We start from the raw sequence: 19,631 nt of genomic DNA on the forward strand, positions 1-19,631 counted from the left end.
TTAATGTCTTCAGTGAGTTCATGGTCTTCCTGAGGAAAACAGACATTCAAATATGTACAAGATGATAGTACAATAATGAAATGTGTGTAACTTAAATGTTAGCAAGATTTCTGGTTATTTAAGATCACATGGCTTTTAAAAAAGAAATCAATGTAGTTGTCTGTCACTGATGTAGCTATCAAAATTTTCCAAATAGATGTGTTTATCATTAATAGTGCATGTCTCACAGAAGTGGGTAGCTGAATGAACTCATTGAAAATGATGCCAAGGTCAGATTCTATTGCAGTGAAGTTATTTAGCTTTGTTCTGTTGTGACCACTCATAGTACCCTTAGGCTCACAAATATTTTTGGTCTCAAGGGCAATAGGAAGAGAAAACATGAATATATTACCATTCGACTGATGGTGGTATTACCTACATAAATAATAATATCACAGTGTTAGAGTCAGTTTATCCAAGAGGCATATTAGTATTGCCTTATGGAAGGGATTTTAAATATACCTTTTCAACAAAATATGTACTTTATATAAAAGTCATTGATCCTGTGAAAGAGAGTATAATAATAATTGAAAAAATAACATTGAAGGGCCCTGGCTGGTTTGGCTCTGTGGATAGGGCGTGGACTGAAGGGTCCCAGGTTCGATTCCGGTCAGGGGCACATGCCTGGGTTGCGGGCTCAATCCCCCATAGGGGGTGTGCAGGAGGCAGCCAGTCGGTGGTTCTCTCTCATCATTGATGTTTCTATCTCTCCCTCTCCCTTCCTCTCTGAAATCAATAGAAATATATTTAAGGGGAAAAAAAGACATTGAAGGGAGTTTAGAAATCTGAAGATTTTTATATATCTGAATGTACCCTAAAACTCACCAGTCTTTTTTTATTTATTTTTAATATGTTTTTTATTGATTTCAGAGAGAGGAGGGAGAGAGAAACATCAATGATGAGAGAGAATCATCGATCCATGGGCTGCCTCCTGCATGCCCCCCACTGGGAATCGAGCCCACAACCTGGGTATGGGCCCTGATCAGTCATAGATCAACACTCAACCATGGAGTCAGACCGGCCGGGCTCACCAGCCTTTTAAATTTAATTTTGGGGTAAATAATACTTGCATGTGTACAAACCTTCTAGGATATAAAAGGGAATAAGTCCTGCTCCTAGCTACCTAGGAGAAGTCCTGCTCCTAGCTACCTAGCTCTGCTGTCTAAAAACAGCCAGTATTTGAGTCTTGTGTTGTTACATTGACACTGGATCCTTATGACAGCAAGACAGATGTAATCCCTGTTTTAGTGATGAAAAAAACTGAGACTCAGAAAGTTTGTAATTTATCCACGGTCACACTCCTACCAGATGTCAGAGCTACAAATAGAAACCAGGTCTTTTACCTTCTAATCCAAGGTAGTCTTACCACACTGCTCTCCAAATCATAACTATTGCCATAAAACTTAGAATTTAGTAAAGCATACCAGGACATTAAAGCAATTTGTTTAAGTCTATAGACACCTTTCACTAGGTTGTAGGTAAAACTTGTTCCCAAGTGTAAATATAAGCATATGTAATTATTATAAAGCAATGAAAAGAATCCTTATATAATAAAAGGCTAATATGCAAATCTTTCCTGCTACAGGGAGTTCCACCAGGGGGCCCGTGCCCCTCCCCCCAGCTGGCCCTGTCCCCATCATCCCCCCACCCCAATCAGGGGCAGAGCAGCCCAGCCAACCACCCACGTCTCCTCCCCCTGGCCATCCTGGCCCCATCAGCTGGCCGGACCTCTAGTAATCTATAATAACTTAAAAGAAGTTTGCCTTCTATTTCTGTTGAAATCTATTACTAAGTTAGCTTGCAAAATTACAGAACTTATATACATCCATAATATTTTAAAAATTTTTAAATATTAAGACTTTTTAAAAATAGCTTATTATCAGAAGTAATATACCAGTAAAGTGCTTTATGATATTTCAGAAACGCTGAAGTCTCTTTAGCCTCAGTTTTTTAAAGTATGTTTTTGTGCAGATTTTCTAGCCTTATATATAAGTAACCTTTATTTCATCTCTTTTTTAATCTTAATTTTGCTACTGATTAGTGACTTTGAGCATTCTTTCATATGTTTCTTGGCCATCTGTATGTCCCCTTTGGAGAAGTGTCTATTTAGGTCCTGTGCCCATTTTTTAATTGGATTGTTTGTCTTCATTTTTTTAAGTTATATGAGTTCCTTATATATTTTAGATACTAACCCTTTATCAGATGTATCATTGCCAAATACGTTCTTCTATACCAGTGATGGCGAACCTATGACACGCGTGTCAGCACTGACATGCGTAGCCATTTCTGATGACACGCGGCCGCTGAGGCGGCCGCCTGCTGAGGATGAAACATTTGCTGCTCCTGAGGATGAAACATTTGCAAAATGTTTTTTCCTGAAAGTGACACACTACCCGAGTTATGCTCAGTTTTTTGGCGAAGTTTGACACACCAAGCTCAAAAGGTTGCCCATTACTGTTCTATACAGTGTGCTCCCTTTTCATTTTGTTAATGGTTTCTTTTGCTGTGCAGAAGCTTTTTAATTTTATGTAGTCCCATTTGTTTCTCTCTATATATATTTCTTCTCATTACAGCAGTTCCTTTAGCATTTCTTGCAGTGCTTGATGGCGACAAACTCCTTTAGCCTTTTTTTTGTCTGGGAAGCTCTTTATTCACTATTTATTTTGAATGATAACCTTGCTGGATACAATAATTTTGGTTTTTAAATCCTTGCTTTTCATTACCTTGAATACTTCTTGCCATTCCCTTCTGGCCTGTAGGGTTTCTGATGAAAAATCAGCTGACAGCCTTATGGGAGCTCCTTTGTAGGTAACAAGTTGCTTTTCTCTTGCTGCTTTTCTCTCTTTGTCTTTAATTTTTGGCATTTTAATTATGATGTGTCTAGGCTTGGGCCTGATTGGGTTCTTCTTGCTTGAGACTCTCTGTGCTTTCTAAACTCATGTGACTATTTCCTTCACCAGGTTAGGGAAGTTTTCTGCCATTATTTCTTCAAACACATTCTCTGTCCCTTGCTCACTTTCTTCCCCTTCCGGTACTCTTATTATGTGAATATTGTTACAGTTTATGTTGTCCCAAGCTCCCCTAAACTGTCCTTTTTTTTTTATTATTGTTTTTCCTTTTTGGTTCTCTGATTGAGCGATTTTTTTCTACCCTGTCTTCCAATTCACTGATCCAATCCTTGGCTTCCCCTAATCTGCTGTGTATTCCTTCCACTGTATTCTTTATTACTGCTGTGTCATTCTTCATAGTTATTATATCTTTTCTTATGCTGTTGAGCATCTTTGCCATTATTATTTTTGAACTATGTGTGATAAATGTTTTATCTCCATTTCATTTAGTTCTGGAAAATTATCTTGTTCTTTTGTTTGGGGCTTGTTTTTTGTCTCCCCATTTTGGCTGCTTATTTGGGTTTCTGACGATGTATTGGGTAGATCTGCTACGCCTCCCAATCTCCAGTGCAGGTCAGTGTCGGACGCTGTTTCTGACTGGCCCTGGGTATCCTGTTTGGAGCTATCAGCAATCCACAGCTGTGGCTCCCTCTGCTGGGGCTGGCTGCCTTTGGAAAGGACCAAGATGTACACCATGGTCTGCTTTTCCTAGCCCCGGGCCCAGAAGGAGATCAGGCAAAGACTCAAATCCTCCAGAGATCCTCCTCTGTCTGCAGTCTGATTGTATTCAGTTTTGATTAGCCTCAGGCTATCGGCCACTGGTTGGGGTGAGAGGTTTTCCAACAGTGTGGGGTAATTGCTTCCTTCTGCAGGCTGATTGTTATTCTTAGTTTCATAATGAGCCTCAGAAACTCCACAGATGGGGCAAGGAGTTTCCAATAGGGTGGGGCAACTGCCTTACTCCCAGTCAAAAACCACCTAGATAACAAAGGTCCACTGGAGAAAGATGTCCTCTGCAGCATGAGAGAATGACTCAGCACAGGAAATCAGTGTGTCTGCCTCCTGATGCCTAACCCCAGAACCCCCATCCTTGGCTTCTGTTCACATAGCTCCAGTCCATTCTTCTCTCCCTCTGCTGGAGTCCAAGGTGAGTGGCTGCACATGAAATTTTGTGTGTTGGCCCTTTAAGAGGCTATCTCTCTGACTGGCAGACAGCAACCCTGCTACTTTTTTTTTTTTTTTTCATCTTATCAATACAGTATTTATTTGTCTTCCTTTTGTCAAACCCTGAGCCAACCACTTTCCCCAGGCTGCCTAGGGAGGTATAGGAAAAGGAACATACAGGGCAGACAAGACACGGGAAAAAGAACTATGGGAGGTGGAGACAGTTCTTTCACATGGTGAAGAGGATGAGAAAGGCCACCACCAGGCAAAAGAGCCCCATGGCCTCTGAGAGGGCAAAGCCCAGAATGGCGTAGGAGAAGAGCTGTTGCTTCAGAGAAGGGTTCCTGGTATAACCAATGATGAGGCTTCCAAACACAGCCCCAATTCCAGCCCCAGAGCCTGCCACCCCTACTGTGGCAGCCCCAACCCCAATGAACTTGGCTGCTGTGTCGATGTCCCTTGAAATGGCACTGGTTTGGAAGCTGTGGCTAGAAATAAGCAAGGTCAGGGCACAGTGTCTCTGGTCGTTTCAGCACCACTGCAGACATTGACCTGCTCAGCTGAGAGGCGCTCCTGACCAAGGAGGGGGTGGAGACAAACTTGGTGCAGGCATGTATTTTCAGGGGATGAGGGGAGCTGCTCCCAGTGCAGAGAAGACAGAGCAACCCTGTGCTTTTCACAACCAGATGTTATGTGGTACCTTTCTCAGTTCTGGTGCTCTTGGCTGGGGAGCCCACCTTGAGGTTTAGACCCCAGAGTTCTCAGTGGGAAGTCCCCACAGCTGAGATATCCCTCCAGAATTTCAGCACATTTGTGCCTCCACACTTTCCACCAGTCTCTATGTGATCTCCTCTTTCCATCCTTGGTTATCAGGGTTCTCTCCAGCTAGTATTCAGCATGCATGGTTTTTCTGTATTTTAGTTGTTATTCCAGTTTCGTCCTAGAGGCGTGTTAGTGTAGCATCTACTTACTCCGCCACCATTTTGAGTGTCCTCTTAAGCAGGTTTCTTAACTGAAGGACCTCTTGGAACCTTGCATAAAAGCAAACTGTTTTTAGGAAAGTAAGTGAGAAAACGGGAGAAGGAGGGCACAGTAATACTAATCAATGAGTCCTTTTTTAAAAAAAAATCCGGTTAACTCCTGCCTTGGCTGGATAGCTCAGTTTGTTAGAGCATCATCTCAATACATCAAAGTTGTGAGTTCGATTCCTAGTCAGGGCACATACAAGAAGCAACTAGTGAAGCCATGGAACAACAAATAACTATTTCTATCTCTCTCTCCCCCCGCCCTTACCCCTTCCTCTCTAAAATAAAAAATAAACAAAAATAACTCCAGTTAATGCCCATGAGCCCTGGTAGCATGAAAAAAGGAGACACAGTTGACCCTTGAACAACACAGGTTTGAACTGCACAGATCTACTTACACGTGGATTTTTTTGTATAAATATATTGGATAATTTTTTGGAGATTTGTAACAATTTGGAAGAACTCACAGATGAACCATGTAGCCTAGAAAAATCGAAAAATTAAGAAAAAGTTAGGGTTGTCATAAGTGCATAAAATTTATATAGATAATAGTCTATTTTAACATATACTACCATAAAATATACACATGTCTATTATAAAAAGCTAAAATTAATTAAAACATTCACTCACAAACATTTACAGATTATACATGATGCCATTCACAATGGAGAGAAATATAAACAAACATAAAGATGCAGTATTAAGTCATAATTGCATAAAACTAACTGCAGTACATACTGTAATAATTTCATAGCCACTATCTGTTGCTATTGTAGTGAGGTCAGTTGTTGTGAATAACTGCTTAAAAGGCTGTGTGATGCTAATCATCCCACTGTGATAAGTTTGTCTCTCCAGTAAATTCTGTATCACAGTAAGAACTGATCTCTCATGGTTCTTGATATTTTTCATCATATTTAGTGGAATACCATAAACCTTAACAACATGGACCCATATGAAGTGACACTAGTGATCTTGGAAGTGCTCCAAAGAAGCAGAGAAAAGTCATGACATTAAAAGAAAAAATTGAGCTGAAACCGGTTTGGCTCAGTGGATAGAGGGTCGGCCTGCAGACTGAAGGGTCCCGGGTTCGATTCCGGTCAAGGGCATGTACCTTGGTTGTGGACACATCCCCAGTCGGGGGTGTGCAGGAGGCAGCTGATGGATGTTTCTCTCTCATCGATGTTTCTAACTCTCTATCTCTCTCCCTTCCTCTCTGTAAAAAATCAATAAAATATATTAAATAAATAAATAAATAAATAAGAATAAGTTTAATTGCTTGATATGTATCATAGGTTGAGGTCTGCAGCTATGGTGGCCTACCATTTCAAAAGAAATGAATCCAGTATAAGGACCATTGTAAAAAAAAAAGAAAAGAAAAGAAAATGAAATTTTGAAGCTGTAGCTATTGCTTACACCAGTAAGCATGAAAATCTTGCACTTTTTGCGAGATACCTTTTTATCTTGTATTGAAAATGCAGCTTTTATGTAGTATTGCAATAAGAAAGACATACTTATAGATTCTAATATGATTTGAGAAAAAGGGAAGTCATAACTTAAAGCAAAGGGAAGGTGAAGGATCTAAAGCTAGAGAACTTCATGCCTGCAAAGAATAGTTTGATGATTTTAGAAAGAGATTTGGCTTAATAAATGTCAAGATAACAGGAAAAGCAGCTTCTGCCAACTAAGAGACAGACAAGTTCCCAGAGGCCATTAAGAAAGTAATTGAGGAGAAAGAATATCTGCCTGAACATATTTTTAATGCAGAGCTAATAGACACCACAGCAGAGAAATTAATAGAAGATGACTTGATGGAGATGAGTGTTTCCAAACCAGAACCAGATGATGAGGAAGATGTAGAAGAAACAGCACGAGGAAACAAAAGGACATTAGACAATCTGGAAGAGGGTTTCGAGTATTCAAAGTGGTTTTTGACCTCTTATGACATGGACCCTTCATGATACGGACACTGAAACTAAAGCAAATGGTGGGAGAAGGTTTGGTCCCTTATAGAAATATTTTTATAGAAATTAAAAAGCAAAAATATCTGACAGAAATTACAATGTATTTTCATAAACTTACACTCAATGTGCTTGCCTCTCTTGTCTCCCCTTCCACCTTCTCCACTTCTTCTGCCTCTGCCATCCCTGAGACAGCAAGACCAACCCCTCCTCTTCCTCCTCCTCAGCCTACTCAACCTAAAGACAAGGATGAAGATCTTTAAGATGTTCTACTTTCACTTAATGAATAATAAACATCATGTTGTACAGTTAATAAACTTATCTGTTGTGTATGCATGTGAAACTCTACTGTATGGCTAGAATTGTTTGAGGCGTTTTTGTGCATCATCATTACCTAAATATTCATTGTGTAGAACATCATGTGCAAAACTTGTATTGTGAAGGGAGTAGCCTGTCCTTACATAGGTATAGATGAATGATACTTAACATAACATTAATAATACGTTAGTTTTCTAACTGCTTTATAACTTATTTTCCAATAATTACGTTACTGTTCAGCATGCCTCTCTCACAATTGGAGAAACTTTTTGTCAGCCTATCATCACAAGTAAGTGGTTTTAAAATATACATAACAATGTTTCCAATACTGTACTATGAATATGACTGTAATACTGTATGCCATAAAAATTTTATGACAGTTCATTCATTAGTGTATAGGCTAGGGTACCATGAAGTAATGGTATCAATTACACAAGACTACCATAAAGCGATCATATTGCTGCTGCTTCATTGTCAGTGCATGAATCATTATATCTGTAAATAAAGAGGAATTTTTTAATATCTTTTCATTTTTTATGTGCAGTGTTAGTAATCTAATCTAATAATAGACAAATATGCAAATTGACCGCACCTTCGCTACGCCAAGCCACGCCCACCAGCCAAGCCACGCCCACCAACCAATCAGGGTGAATATGCAAATTATCAAAACAAAGATGGCGGCTAATTTGCATATCGCGACAGCATAGAAAGAAGCCAAGAGCTGCAGAAGGGAGCAAAGCTGCAGAGAAGCAAGCAAGCCGGGGGGAGGAGAAGGGAGGAGCGGAGGCGGGGCCGGGGGAGAAGGAAGTTGAGCAGGCGGGGCCGGGGGAGAAGGGGCGGGGCCGGGGGAGAAGGGAGGAGCGGAGGCGGGGCCAGGGGAGAAGGGAGGAGTGGAGGCGGGGCCGGGGGAGAAGGGAGGAGCAGAGGCGGGGCCAGGGGAGAAGGGAGGAGCGGAGGCGGGGCCGGGGGAGAAGGGAAGAGCGGAGGCAGGCCGGGGGAGAAGGGAAAAACAGGAGGGCTGGCAGAGAAGGCGGGCCGGGGGAGAAGGGAGGAGCGGAGGCGGGGCCAGGGAAGAAGGAAGGAGAGCAGGCTGGCGGAGAAGTTACAAAAGCAGGGGGGCTGGCGGAAATCGCGGGGCGGGGGACAAGGGAGGAGAGCAGGCAGGGTGGGGTAGAGTGCAGCAGGAAACCCTATTGCAGGATTTTTCCTGCAACGGGAACGCTAGTACTTATATAATATCTATGGGTTTGTTTGTATTATCTACACTAATAAAAGAGAAAGATGCAAATTAACCATCACTCCTCTATGCCCACCAGCCAATCAGGAGGGGATATGCAAATTAGAAGGTCAAAGATGGCGGCCGCCCAGCTGCTCCAGGCGCGGAGTGGCTGGGCGAGACAGGTCACCTGCTATGAGAGGGAGTGTGGGGGGCACTCTGGCCGCAGCGAAGACGAAGGCAGCAGACTCTGGCTGGAGCGAAGGCTTGGGTTCCAGGTGCCGGAGGAAAACCAGTGCTGGAAGCCAAGGGAAGGAAGGCCTATTGCACGAATTTCTTTGTGCAACGGGCCTCGAGTATAAGACAATATTGATGTCAGTACTGACAGACCATTCATTTTGTAAGTGGATGACATAAACTTAACAGTAACCATAAATACAGCACAGTATTATAAATGTATTTTTTCTTCCTTATGACTTTAAAAAAAAAAATTTAATTACTGCTGAGAAAGAGAGAAACTTCACTTTGTTGTTCTACTTACTGATGCATCCATTGGTTGCTTCTTTTTTGTTTATTTGTTATTCCTCACCCAATGATATTTTTCCATTGATTTTTAGGGAGAGGGAAAGACAGAGAAACATTATGTGTGTGAGAAACACATTAACCAGTTGCCTCCTGCACGAGCCCCAACCAGGGCCCAGGGCAGGGAGGATCCTGCAACCAAGGTATGTGCCCTTAACTGGAATCGAACCTGGGATCATTGATCCAAAGGTCAACACTCTATCCACTGAGTCAAACCGGCTAGGGCAATTGCTTCTTGTATGTGCCCTGACCCAAGATTGAATCTGCAACCTCGGTATATTGGGATGACTCTAACCAACTGAGCTACCTGGCCAGGGCTCTTTATGACTCTCTTAATAACATTTTTCTTCCTCTAGTTTACTTTATTGAAAGAATCTATACTAATAAAAGGGTAATATGTTAATTAGACCAGGAAACCTTAGGGACAACTTTCCAGACCTCCTTCCAGACAAAGCCGTGGCTGGGAGGGCCCATTGCAGAGCCCCAGCTGGGTGGGAAACACCTGCCTCTCCTCTGCCATTGATCGCAGAGCCCAGGCCTGCTGGGCAGGGCCTCCCTGTGGGCGGGATTAATGGCGGAGCCCAGGCCAGGTGGGAAATGCCTGCCTCTGCTCTGCCATTGATCCCAGAGCCCCAGGAGGGTGGGTGGGGCAGGCAGGTTCTCCCTATGGGTGGCAATTGATCACAGAGCACAGGTTGGGTGGAAAAGGCCACCCTGTGGGTGGGGATTAATGGCGGAGCCCAGGCTAGGTGATAAAAGCCTGCTTCTGCTCTGCCATTGATCACAGGGCCCAGGCCTGGTGGGCAGGGCTTCCCTGTGGGTGGGGATTAATGGTGGAGCCCTTTGCCGAAACCGGTTTGGCTCAGTGAATACAGCGTCGGTCTTCGGACTGAAGGGTCCCAGGTTCGATTCCGGTTAAGGGCATGTACATTGGTTGCGGGCACATCCCCGGTAGGAAGTGTGCAGGAGGCAGCTGGTTGATGTTTCGCTCTCATTGATGTTTCTAGCTCTCTATCTCTCTCTCTTCCTCTCTGTAAAAAATCAATAAAATATATATATTTTTAAAAATGGTGAAGCCCAGGTAAAGTGGGAAACGCCTGCCTCTGCTCTGCCATTGATCCCAGAGCGCTGGCAGGGTGGGCAGGCAGACAGGGGAGAGGCAGTTGGGGGTGAGCAGGCCAGCAGGGGAGCAGTTGGGGGCAATCAGGCTGGCAAGGGGGGCAGTTGGGGGTGAGAAGGCTTGTGGGGGGGGCAGTTGGGGGCGAGCAGGTCGGAATGCAGAATGGTTAGGGGCGATCAGGCAGGCAGGCAGGTGAGCGGTTAGGAGCCAGCAGTCCCGAGGGGTCCCAGATTGGAGTGGGTGCAGGCCAGGCTGAGAGACAACCCCCCCCCATGCATGAATTTTGTGCACCAGGCCACTAGTAATATATATTATGTAATACATATAACATACAAAATGTGTTAATTGACTGTTTATGTTATCTATAAGGCTGCTGGTCAACAGTAGGTTATTAGGAGTTGTTTTTGGGGAACCAAAAGTTATACACAAATTTTCAGCTCTGGGGGGGGGGGGGGTCAGTTCCCCTAACCCCCACATTGTTCAAAGGTCAATTGTACTTTAAAATCTATACTAGAAAATGAACCTATAGTGTTTTTGTAATCAGAAAAAAAAATTTAGTTCAGACATTTTTCTCATATGAACAAACCCATTTTTCATATTTTTTCTTTATCATTCCAAGAAATTCATTTGTTTTCTGCTATCCAATATATTCCACTTGTGGAACCTAAATGTTTCCATAGAATCCAATACAAATATCCTATCTAATAAGGAGGGAATATACAAATTGACCATCACACTGTCACAAAGATGGAGGCGCCCACAGCTGAGGCTGAGTTCCCGTAACGAGCCTTAAGGAGCAATCAGCAGGGACCTGAGGCTGTGTGGCGCTGGGCCTGGGCACGGGACCTGAGCCTGCACCCCTTCCCCCACCCTGTGGGGCTTGACTGGGGACCTCAGGCTGCACCCCCTACCTGGCAGGGCTTGACGGGGGACCTCAGGCCGCACCCCCTGCCACGGCGCCGTGCTGGGGGACCTCGGGCTGCACCCCCGCCTGGCACGGCTTAAAGGGGGACCTCAAGGTGCACCCACTGCCCTGGCACCAGGGGACCTGAGACTGCACCCCCAGCCCAGCAGGGCTTGATGGGGGACCTCAGGCTGTGTCCCCCACTTGGTGGGACTTGATGGGGGACCTCATCCACACCCCCGCCCCAGCACCGGGCCTGGGCATCTCAGGCCGTGCGCCCAGCCCAGTGAGGCTTGACGGGGGACCTCAGACCATGCCTCCTGCCCTGGTGCCGGATCGAGGCACCTCAGGCCGCGCCCCCTGCCCAGCGGGGCTTGACGGGGGAACTGAGGCTGCATCCCCAACCCTGCGGGGCTTGATGAGGGACCTGAGGCTGCGCCCCCGCACCCGGTGCCAGGCCAGGGGACCTGAGGCTGTGCCCCCCTGCCCGCCAGGGCTTGACGGGGGTGGGGCCGGCTGGGTCTGGCTCTCGCCCAATGAGGGTGGGACTGGCTGGGTATGGGTATTGTGCAATTTTGAGGCACCGTGGGTGGGCGGGGACTTGACTCTGGGTCTCATGCCGCGTCCCAGACTCTGACAGGAGGAAGATTTTCATATACATTTTACTAATTTTCTTTCATCTCTGACACTTCTATTATAGAGAAAGGGCAAATAGCAATATTAAAATATAACCTCTAATTAATCCCCTTTTAATGTGCATGAATTTTGTGCATCAGGCCACTAGTCTAAATATATAAAAGCTTAATATGCAAATCAACCGAATGGCAGAACGACCGGTTGCTATGACACGCACTGACCACCAGGGAACAGATGCTCAACGCAGGAGCTGCCCCCTGGTGGTCGGTGTGCTCTCACAGGGGGTATACCACTCAGCTGGAAGCCAGGCTCATGGCTGGCGAGTGCAGTGGCAGTGGTGGGAGCCTCTCCCACCTCCACAGCAGTGCTAAGGGTGTCCGACTGACGGCTCATTGGGAGCGGGCCTAAGCTGTCAGTGGGACATCTCCCGAGGGCTCCCAGACTGCGAGAGGGTGCAGGCTGGGCTGAGGATTACCCCCCTCCCCCCGAGTGCATGAATTTCGTGCACCAGGTCTCTAGTCAGACTAGAATCAATTATCAGCAACTGTGACCCACAGAATTCAATATCACAGGCTGATCAGAACGCTTTCAAGGAGGTTTGAGGCACATAACGGCAGGTAAACTTTGCAATCATGGATTTGGTAAGAAAGTTCCCAGACTGCATTACTATTAGAATCATAATTTATTCATGAACTCTTTATGTAATATAGTATTCTTTATAGGATCGAATTTATTTTAACTCAATATTAAAATGAACGTTGGTCTTGGATGTACATTACCATTGTAGATCTATTAGTTCAATGAGGAACTAATATATACAATAATGATCCCTTATCCAACATCATAAATAATATAAATGAATTTTCTAAATAAAGTTAAACCTTTAATTATGGAATTTGTAATGGTTTCTATAGAAATCTTGAATTTAAATCACCTTCCAGGCCTCAATATAACTAACTAGATGTTATTTAAATCTTTTATTAGAGTACAGTGGTCATGTCAGGTGTTCATTTTATTACCACTGTCATTACAGTTGGTGCTAGAACCACAGATCAAATGGCTACTAAATCTGGGAATTTGCTTTTCCAAAAAAGACTTTTCTATAAACTTGCTTTTTAGACATTTGCCTCTGGTTCATTAAGAAATAATGTTTTTAGAAGATGTCACTGTGTACTCTGCAGAGAAATGTGACTTAGCTGCCTTCATAAAGAATTAATTATTGAATCAGGAGCCAAAGCAATCTTCTCCCAAGTGATTTTTTTCATATTTATTTATTTTTAATATATTTTATTGATTTTTTTACAGAGAGAAGAGAGAGGGATAGAGAGTTAGAAACATCGATGAGAGAGAAACATCGATCAGCTGCCTCTTGCACACCCCTCACCGGGGATGTGCCCGCAACCAAGGTACATGCCCTTGACCGGAATCGAACCTGGGACCCTTGAGTCCACAGGCCGACGCTCTATCCACCGAGCCAAACCGGTTTCGGCTATTTATTTATTTTTGATTAATCCTCGCCTGAGGATATTTTTCCATTGATTTTTAGAGAGAGTGGAAGGGTGGGAGAGATACAGAGAGAGAGAAATACTGATGTGAGAGAGACACATCGATTGGTTGCCTTCTGCACACCCCGACCAGGGCTGGGAATCAAGCCTGCAACCAAGATATGTGCCCTTGACTGGAATCAAACCTGGGACCCACAGGCCAATGCTCTATCCACTGAGCCAAACCAAAAAAAAAAAAAAAAAAAAGCTCTTTACAGATACCAACAAAGATCTTTGATTTATCTGTACCTTTCAAAGTATTTATTATTTCTGTACTATATAAAAATGGTACTTCAGCCGAAACCGGTTTGGCTCAGTGGATAGAGCGTCGGCCTGCGGACTGAAGGGTCCCAGGTTCGATTCTGGTCAAGGGCATGTATCTTGGTTGAGGGCACATCCCCAGTAGGGGGTGTGCAGGAGGCGGCTGATCGATGTTTCTCTCTCATCGATGTTTCTAGCTCTCTATCCCTTTCCCTTCCTCTCTGTAAAAAATCAATAAAATATATTTAAATAATAATAATAAATAAAAATGGTACTTCACATAAAGTTTTTTCTAAAATGATCTCTATAGCATAAGTTTTTTAAAACAGTTACTGTCTCAGTAATTGTTAGGATGTTTCCTGTACCATGAAGTGATCAGTTTTGTTTTGTTCTGCCTTTCTTTTTTATTTTTTGAAAAGCACTTGTGAGCACTTAGTGAATTTCCTTCAGTGTGGCTTCAACCCATAGGACATATTTCCCTACCACCTCACCTGCAACACCTTCCGTCTTCTCCTCAGCTCTTCAGCTGGAGAACTTGGCCTTCAGGATGACAGGCTGCTTTGGGAGCTTTCCCTTCCCAGAACTTGTAGTAGTCTGATCTCACCACATCGATGATAGGAGCAGCTACTGGCTTGTTCTGCCAGCATTTACCTGTGTCTGCTCACTGACCAGTATCACGGTTGACAGTTGGGTAGAAGCTCTGGTTCCTCTTTAAGTAATGCCACATACCAACTTTCCCAAAGTAACCTGGGTGCTATTTGTCAAAGTTTATCCCATGATGATGCAAGCCACCAGCATTACCTCCGCCTCTCAGGTGCTTCCAATACAGCCATGTGGTTCAGGTGGCCAGGAAGTTTCTGGGTCTTCCTCAGTCACTAGAGCGAGTCCTCTTCGAAGTCTTGTGCTAGCCTTTCTTTCTTAATAGATCTGCTAAGTAGCTTCTAAAAGCTGTTATCCCAGTAGAATTCATCAAATTTAGAACACTTGTCATTTTGTAAAAGAAAATTGTATAACGCGTCTTCAAAATTCAAAACTTACATATTTTGCCCTGAGATAATTAGCAAACCTTGTGTGTTATAAAATTTCCATAATCATGTTTATTTAAAAAGTATTATAAAGATTATCTTATTTAAGATTACATATTCCATAAATCTGTTCAGCAACATGCAAGCAGTTGTGATAACACTGAAAAATGAATAAAGAAATGGAGAGGATGAAATCAAGTCCTCAGCTTTTTGAAACTCCAAATCTTACCTCAGAAACAGCGCATCATCTGACAATGAGTGATTGGAACATTGTAAACCATATATCCAGTATTTATAAATTTTAATTTTTCTAACTTTTAGAGAAATGTAAATTGAAAATAAATGTTATTCATACTTCGAAAACTACAACATTAAGTGACATTTTGGCCCATATATTGATATGCTATGTCTTGTCAAATCACTTTTTGCCATAACAATTTTAAAAAGTAGGACTTCTGAAGCATGAACTCAGTTTTCTAGCAAAAGAATAGCCCTGTAAAATTTATATAAGGCTATAATTCTTAGATGCAAAAGATAAAAGATTTTCTGTGCATTAACTCTTTAAGTACAGGTAAATGTGTGGAAAATTTAAGGTAATGATATTTTTCACTTTATTTTATGGACACCTGCAGCACTAGCACATGTAAGAATGGTTAACCTAAAATTCAGAGATACTTGATTGATTGGTACCTACTATATACAAATTGGTAAGCCTTGCCAAAGTAAACCTGTAATGTTAGCATGTAAATATGTATAGTTATCTGGGAGAAAATGTCAGATTGCTTTGTACCTTTATGGTCTGTTGAGTTTCTGGCATATTGACTGTTTTTTACTTTGAAGAATAGTTATCCTTACAAAAATTATATTTGCTCATAAATTATGGTTTGCATTGGGCTAGAGACAGATATTCTGTGATTTCTTCATTATGAGTCTAAAATTGGCTTAGATGCTTTAAATGTTAACATTTATTGAATACATAACACATTTAGAATCTGAGCTTAGTACTTTATATACATTATTTCATTTAATCCCCAGCAGCCCAGTGAAGTAGATTGCATCAGTACCTTTTCTTTACAAAGAAACTAAGGTTTCAGGGTCATAAGGCTAGTATAAAATAAATTGGACTCAAACCATATTTTTAATGCCTGCTGTCACTGTGTTGTAGAACTGCTTCCTTGTCATATACATGGATAGAGATACTGAAAATGTTAAAAATTGTTACTGGATGGTAGGATTATGGATAGTTTTTACATTTTTCTTTACAATTTTCTCCACCTTGGATTTTTCACAGTGAGTATAAATTACTTTACATTTATTTCATCAAAATGACATATGCACCTAGCTTAAAAATTAAATTAAGCTGAAAGGCTTAGATAAGCTTTCGAACACTGCACTTCTCTCCTGCCCATCCCAAAGGCATCTACTTTCAAATTATTTAACTGTTTTTCTGATTATTTATTTCATGTTTCTAAATGTTTATACTTTGCTTTCTTGATTCATCAATTATTAGACATTATCTTATGAGTTCTTGGTGATACATGAGGATTTATCTCTATTTTAGTCTCCTCTTACCATTCTTTTATTATAGTTATATCACAATTTTGGTGACTATAAATATCATTCACTGCTGAGCCATATGTGTGATAATTCTATTTTATTTCTTGTATGTTTTAATTTTTCTGTAATCAGTAATTACCCAATTCTTTTTCCGTTGCTTCTCAATTGAATTTTACAAAAGTTAATTCTATTTTTTTCACTTAAGATTTTCCACCTTGGAGCCTTATTGTCCTTGTGTGTATATATGAATGACTTGCTCTCTAGCAGCTCTGAATACCTTCCTCTCTCCTATGTTAAATATCTTATGTCCTGTGTTGCTTCCTTTCTTTTGACTTTACACCCTAATTTTAGAAGAGCACATTATCCAATATGAGATAAAATTGTTGATACTTTGCACATCTGAAAAAGTTTTTATTTTATCCTCATATGTGATTGTTTGGCTGGTTATCTCTTCAGGGTTGGAAACTAGTCTCTGGCTGCCAGGGGTACTGTTGAGAAACCAAAGGCCATTTTATTTAGTCCTTTCACTATGACTTTTCTCCCTCATGAAGACTTTACTGGGGCGGAGGCTACTTTTATTTAGTTATTTACTTATTTTATTTTATTGTGGTAAGAACACTTAGCATGAGGTTTATCCTCTTTAACAAATTTTTAAGTATACAGTACAGTATTGTTACCTATAAGGTAGGAAGACTTTAGTATCTCTTTACCTTAAGGATTCTAACATTTTAGAATAATGTAACTTCACGTGTATTTTTCCCCAGCATTACTGAGTGCTCAGTGGGCTCTTTCATTATAGAGGCTTATGTTCTTCTAATACAGTTTCTTTGATAATTTCCCCCCTACATTTTGTTATTTTCTATGAAATGTCTGTATTGATCCTCTAATTTTTTTTTTCAGATTAAAACAGTGATTTTTAAACAAAGAAAGCAGAACTAGAACATCTTAAATAAATTTTAATCCTTTCTTTACAGGTTACCTAGACCACTTTGGATTGAGAAAACTGTAGGAAGGTAGTAACTGCCACAAGCGAACGCCAGGTGGTGGCCCGTGTCCATATTCCACAGAGTCCTGCTTGGCAGAGTGTCTGAATGCGCTGCCCAGGGTCTCTGCTCACACTCCCTGGAATCAATCACGGCAGATTTTAGTCCACAGGTCGCTTTTCTCCATATTTCTTTGTAAACTCTTCGGCGTTCTTACAGAATTTTTTACGGTCCTTAGAGTATTCTTCAGCCAGGTCAGCCCGAAGCGGGTGTTCGGTCTGGGGGTCGTTCACCAGTGCAATGAGGGACTGGATTACTTGGTCGGTTTTGGTTGCTGGCTTCCAGTTTTCAGCACTAATTACTGGCAGACAGACCTGCCCCTTTTCATCGATGTTGGGGTGATAGATCTTTGTTTTAAATGTGATCGTCGGTGGTTTGAATGGGTACTCCGCTGGAAAGCTGATTTCGATTCTGAAGGCCCCCTTATCATATGGAGGGTTGTCAGGAACAATAAGCCCTTGCCAAGTCAGTAAATTAGCTTCATCAACCTGAATGTTACGGAAGTTTTTCATCCCACATTTGCGGATTTCTTCAAGCTCCTTCATCAGCCTCCTGCTGGCTGCCATCTTGGGTCTGGTGCTGTTGCTTTCCCAGGGTGCACTGCGGGCGGCCTGAGGCCCCTGCACTTTCTGATCATCTAATTTTAGCTTTCTTGTCTTCACCACTATTTTCTTATTTTCTGTTATTTTCTCAACTCATCCTCTAACTTTCCTATTGAGTGTTTTATTTTTGCATTCGTGATTTTAATTTGCAAACCTTTATTCTCTGATTGTCCTGCACCTTCTCTTAGTCATTCTTGGGTGTAATACCTTCTTTTAATTTGGAAGTAATCAACTTTATTTTCTGCTCCTTTTATGGTTACTGTCTTCTCCAAGTTCCTTATGTTTTGGTCTCCGTTGTTAATGTTACAGGCTTTCCTCAAAACTGATAACCTGTGAGCATTCACATTCTAGAGTGAATGAGGCACAGCAATGCCTGAAAAGCTGCGTCTGAGTAGGCGGGGCTTGTGGACTGGTGAGGTTCGCTGCAGGCTTGGCTGGCCTTCTAGCTTTTTATTCGAGTATTCCCAGATAGCAGCACTCTAGGTCTTTTCTCTTTGGCCATTCTGTTTCTCCCTGCTAAGGGAACGAGGAACTTTCCGAAGCCTCCCCTCTGCCCTTGCTGTCTGATATCCACAGTCCCGCACCTCTCTGGTTCAGTTTCTCCAAATATCTCATCTACTCTAAGTGATGGAGTAAGAACCATAGAGATCTAATTGCTGTCATGCAGACTTTCAACCTAGTTCCCCATTTTCCACCCTGTTCTCTACCCACACGTTCTGTAGCAGATATCTTTCAATTTAATTGAAGACAAGATTTGTGTTTTTATTTCTCATTTATAGGGGGCGGGAGCAGCTGCTTTCATTTCGAGGGGAAATCAAGTTACACTACTCATTAAGAAAGTTATAACCAAAGGAAGCATTATAATCACTAAAAGATTTTATAGAAAACTTGGTTGTGTTTAAAGGCACAGAAAAATTGAAGTAGGTAAAGGTGGGAAATGTTATCACGAATAGAGGTTAGCCCTGGCTGGTGTGGCTCATTGGTTGGAGCATGGTCCCATAACACCAAAAAGTGGCAGTTCATATTCCTGATGGAGCCCATGTGGGTGGCAACTGGCTAATGTTTCCCCCCCTCTCTCTCTCCCTCCTCTAAAATAAAAATAAAATAAAGAATAGAGGTTAGAGAGCTTAGCTGTGATGTAGAACTGACACAGTTTTGAGGTAGCAAGGAGGCAAGACAGAGCTCACACCCAGTGGAATAGAGATGGTCATCTATTTAATAAACTATTTTAGTACTTTTTTAGTAAGTAAAAAAAAGCATTTCAAACCTTAAATATGTTTTCCACATTCTTGTGCTGAGTTAAAAATTTGAAATTATGTAATATTAACAAAAAAATATCTCCGTGGCACTCCTTTATTTATTTATTTATTTATTTATTTGCCCTGAATCATAATTTAATGGCTGTGCAGGTGCTGGTCTCTTATTTCTGCCGCTCATGGGCCTCCTTTATTATCTTTTATCTTAAAAAATATATTAGAGTGTAAGCTCCTAGGCAGTAACAGAAGTGTCTCTTCTAATCAGTGACTTCATTTTCTTCAGTTTACTTTGTTGCTTCTGCTTGTTTATTTTTGTTTAGTGGAATTTAGTCTATGAGCAGCCAAAGCATACTGTTGAGTATAATTTTGGTGTTTGTGATGTAAGTGATGATGTTTCTTTCAAAATTCGATTTTAAATATTTTCCCCTATGGACTTTAAATGATTATATATCGGTGAGTTTACTAAATCAAAACAATAGGTATAATTATTAGA

The 19,631-nt window shown here is 41.9% G+C and overlaps 2 protein-coding genes and 1 pseudogene across 3 annotated transcripts in view; 1 reads left to right on the top strand and 2 right to left on the bottom strand.

Annotated features, from left to right (window-relative positions):
• Positions 1-19,631, top strand: part of SOCS4 (suppressor of cytokine signaling 4) — a 29,759-nt gene that overhangs the window by 1,831 nt on the left and 8,297 nt on the right. The window lies entirely within an intron of this gene.
• On the bottom strand, positions 801-5,073 carry LOC307098293 (ATP synthase F(0) complex subunit C2, mitochondrial-like; annotated as a pseudogene). The gene is made up of 2 exons: positions 5,063-5,073; positions 801-4,763 (listed from the first exon to the last, which is right to left on the bottom strand). The product of its transcript is annotated as an ATP synthase F(0) complex subunit C2, mitochondrial-like (transcript).
• On the bottom strand, positions 16,621-18,690 carry LOC307097698 (ubiquitin-conjugating enzyme E2 L3-like). Its single transcript, XM_079767764.1, has 2 exons — positions 16,727-18,690; positions 16,621-16,687 (listed from the first exon to the last, which is right to left on the bottom strand). The coding sequence occupies exon 1, from the start codon at positions 17,844-17,846 to the stop codon at positions 17,382-17,384; it is 465 nt and encodes a 154-aa protein (XP_079623890.1). The 5' UTR covers positions 17,847-18,690; the 3' UTR covers positions 16,621-16,687; positions 16,727-17,381.

The sequence above is a fragment of the Cnephaeus nilssonii genome (genome assembly GCF_951640355.1).
Source record: "Cnephaeus nilssonii genome assembly, chromosome: 4".
In the NCBI taxonomy this organism is placed as follows: domain Eukaryota; kingdom Metazoa; phylum Chordata; class Mammalia; order Chiroptera; family Vespertilionidae; genus Cnephaeus; species Cnephaeus nilssonii.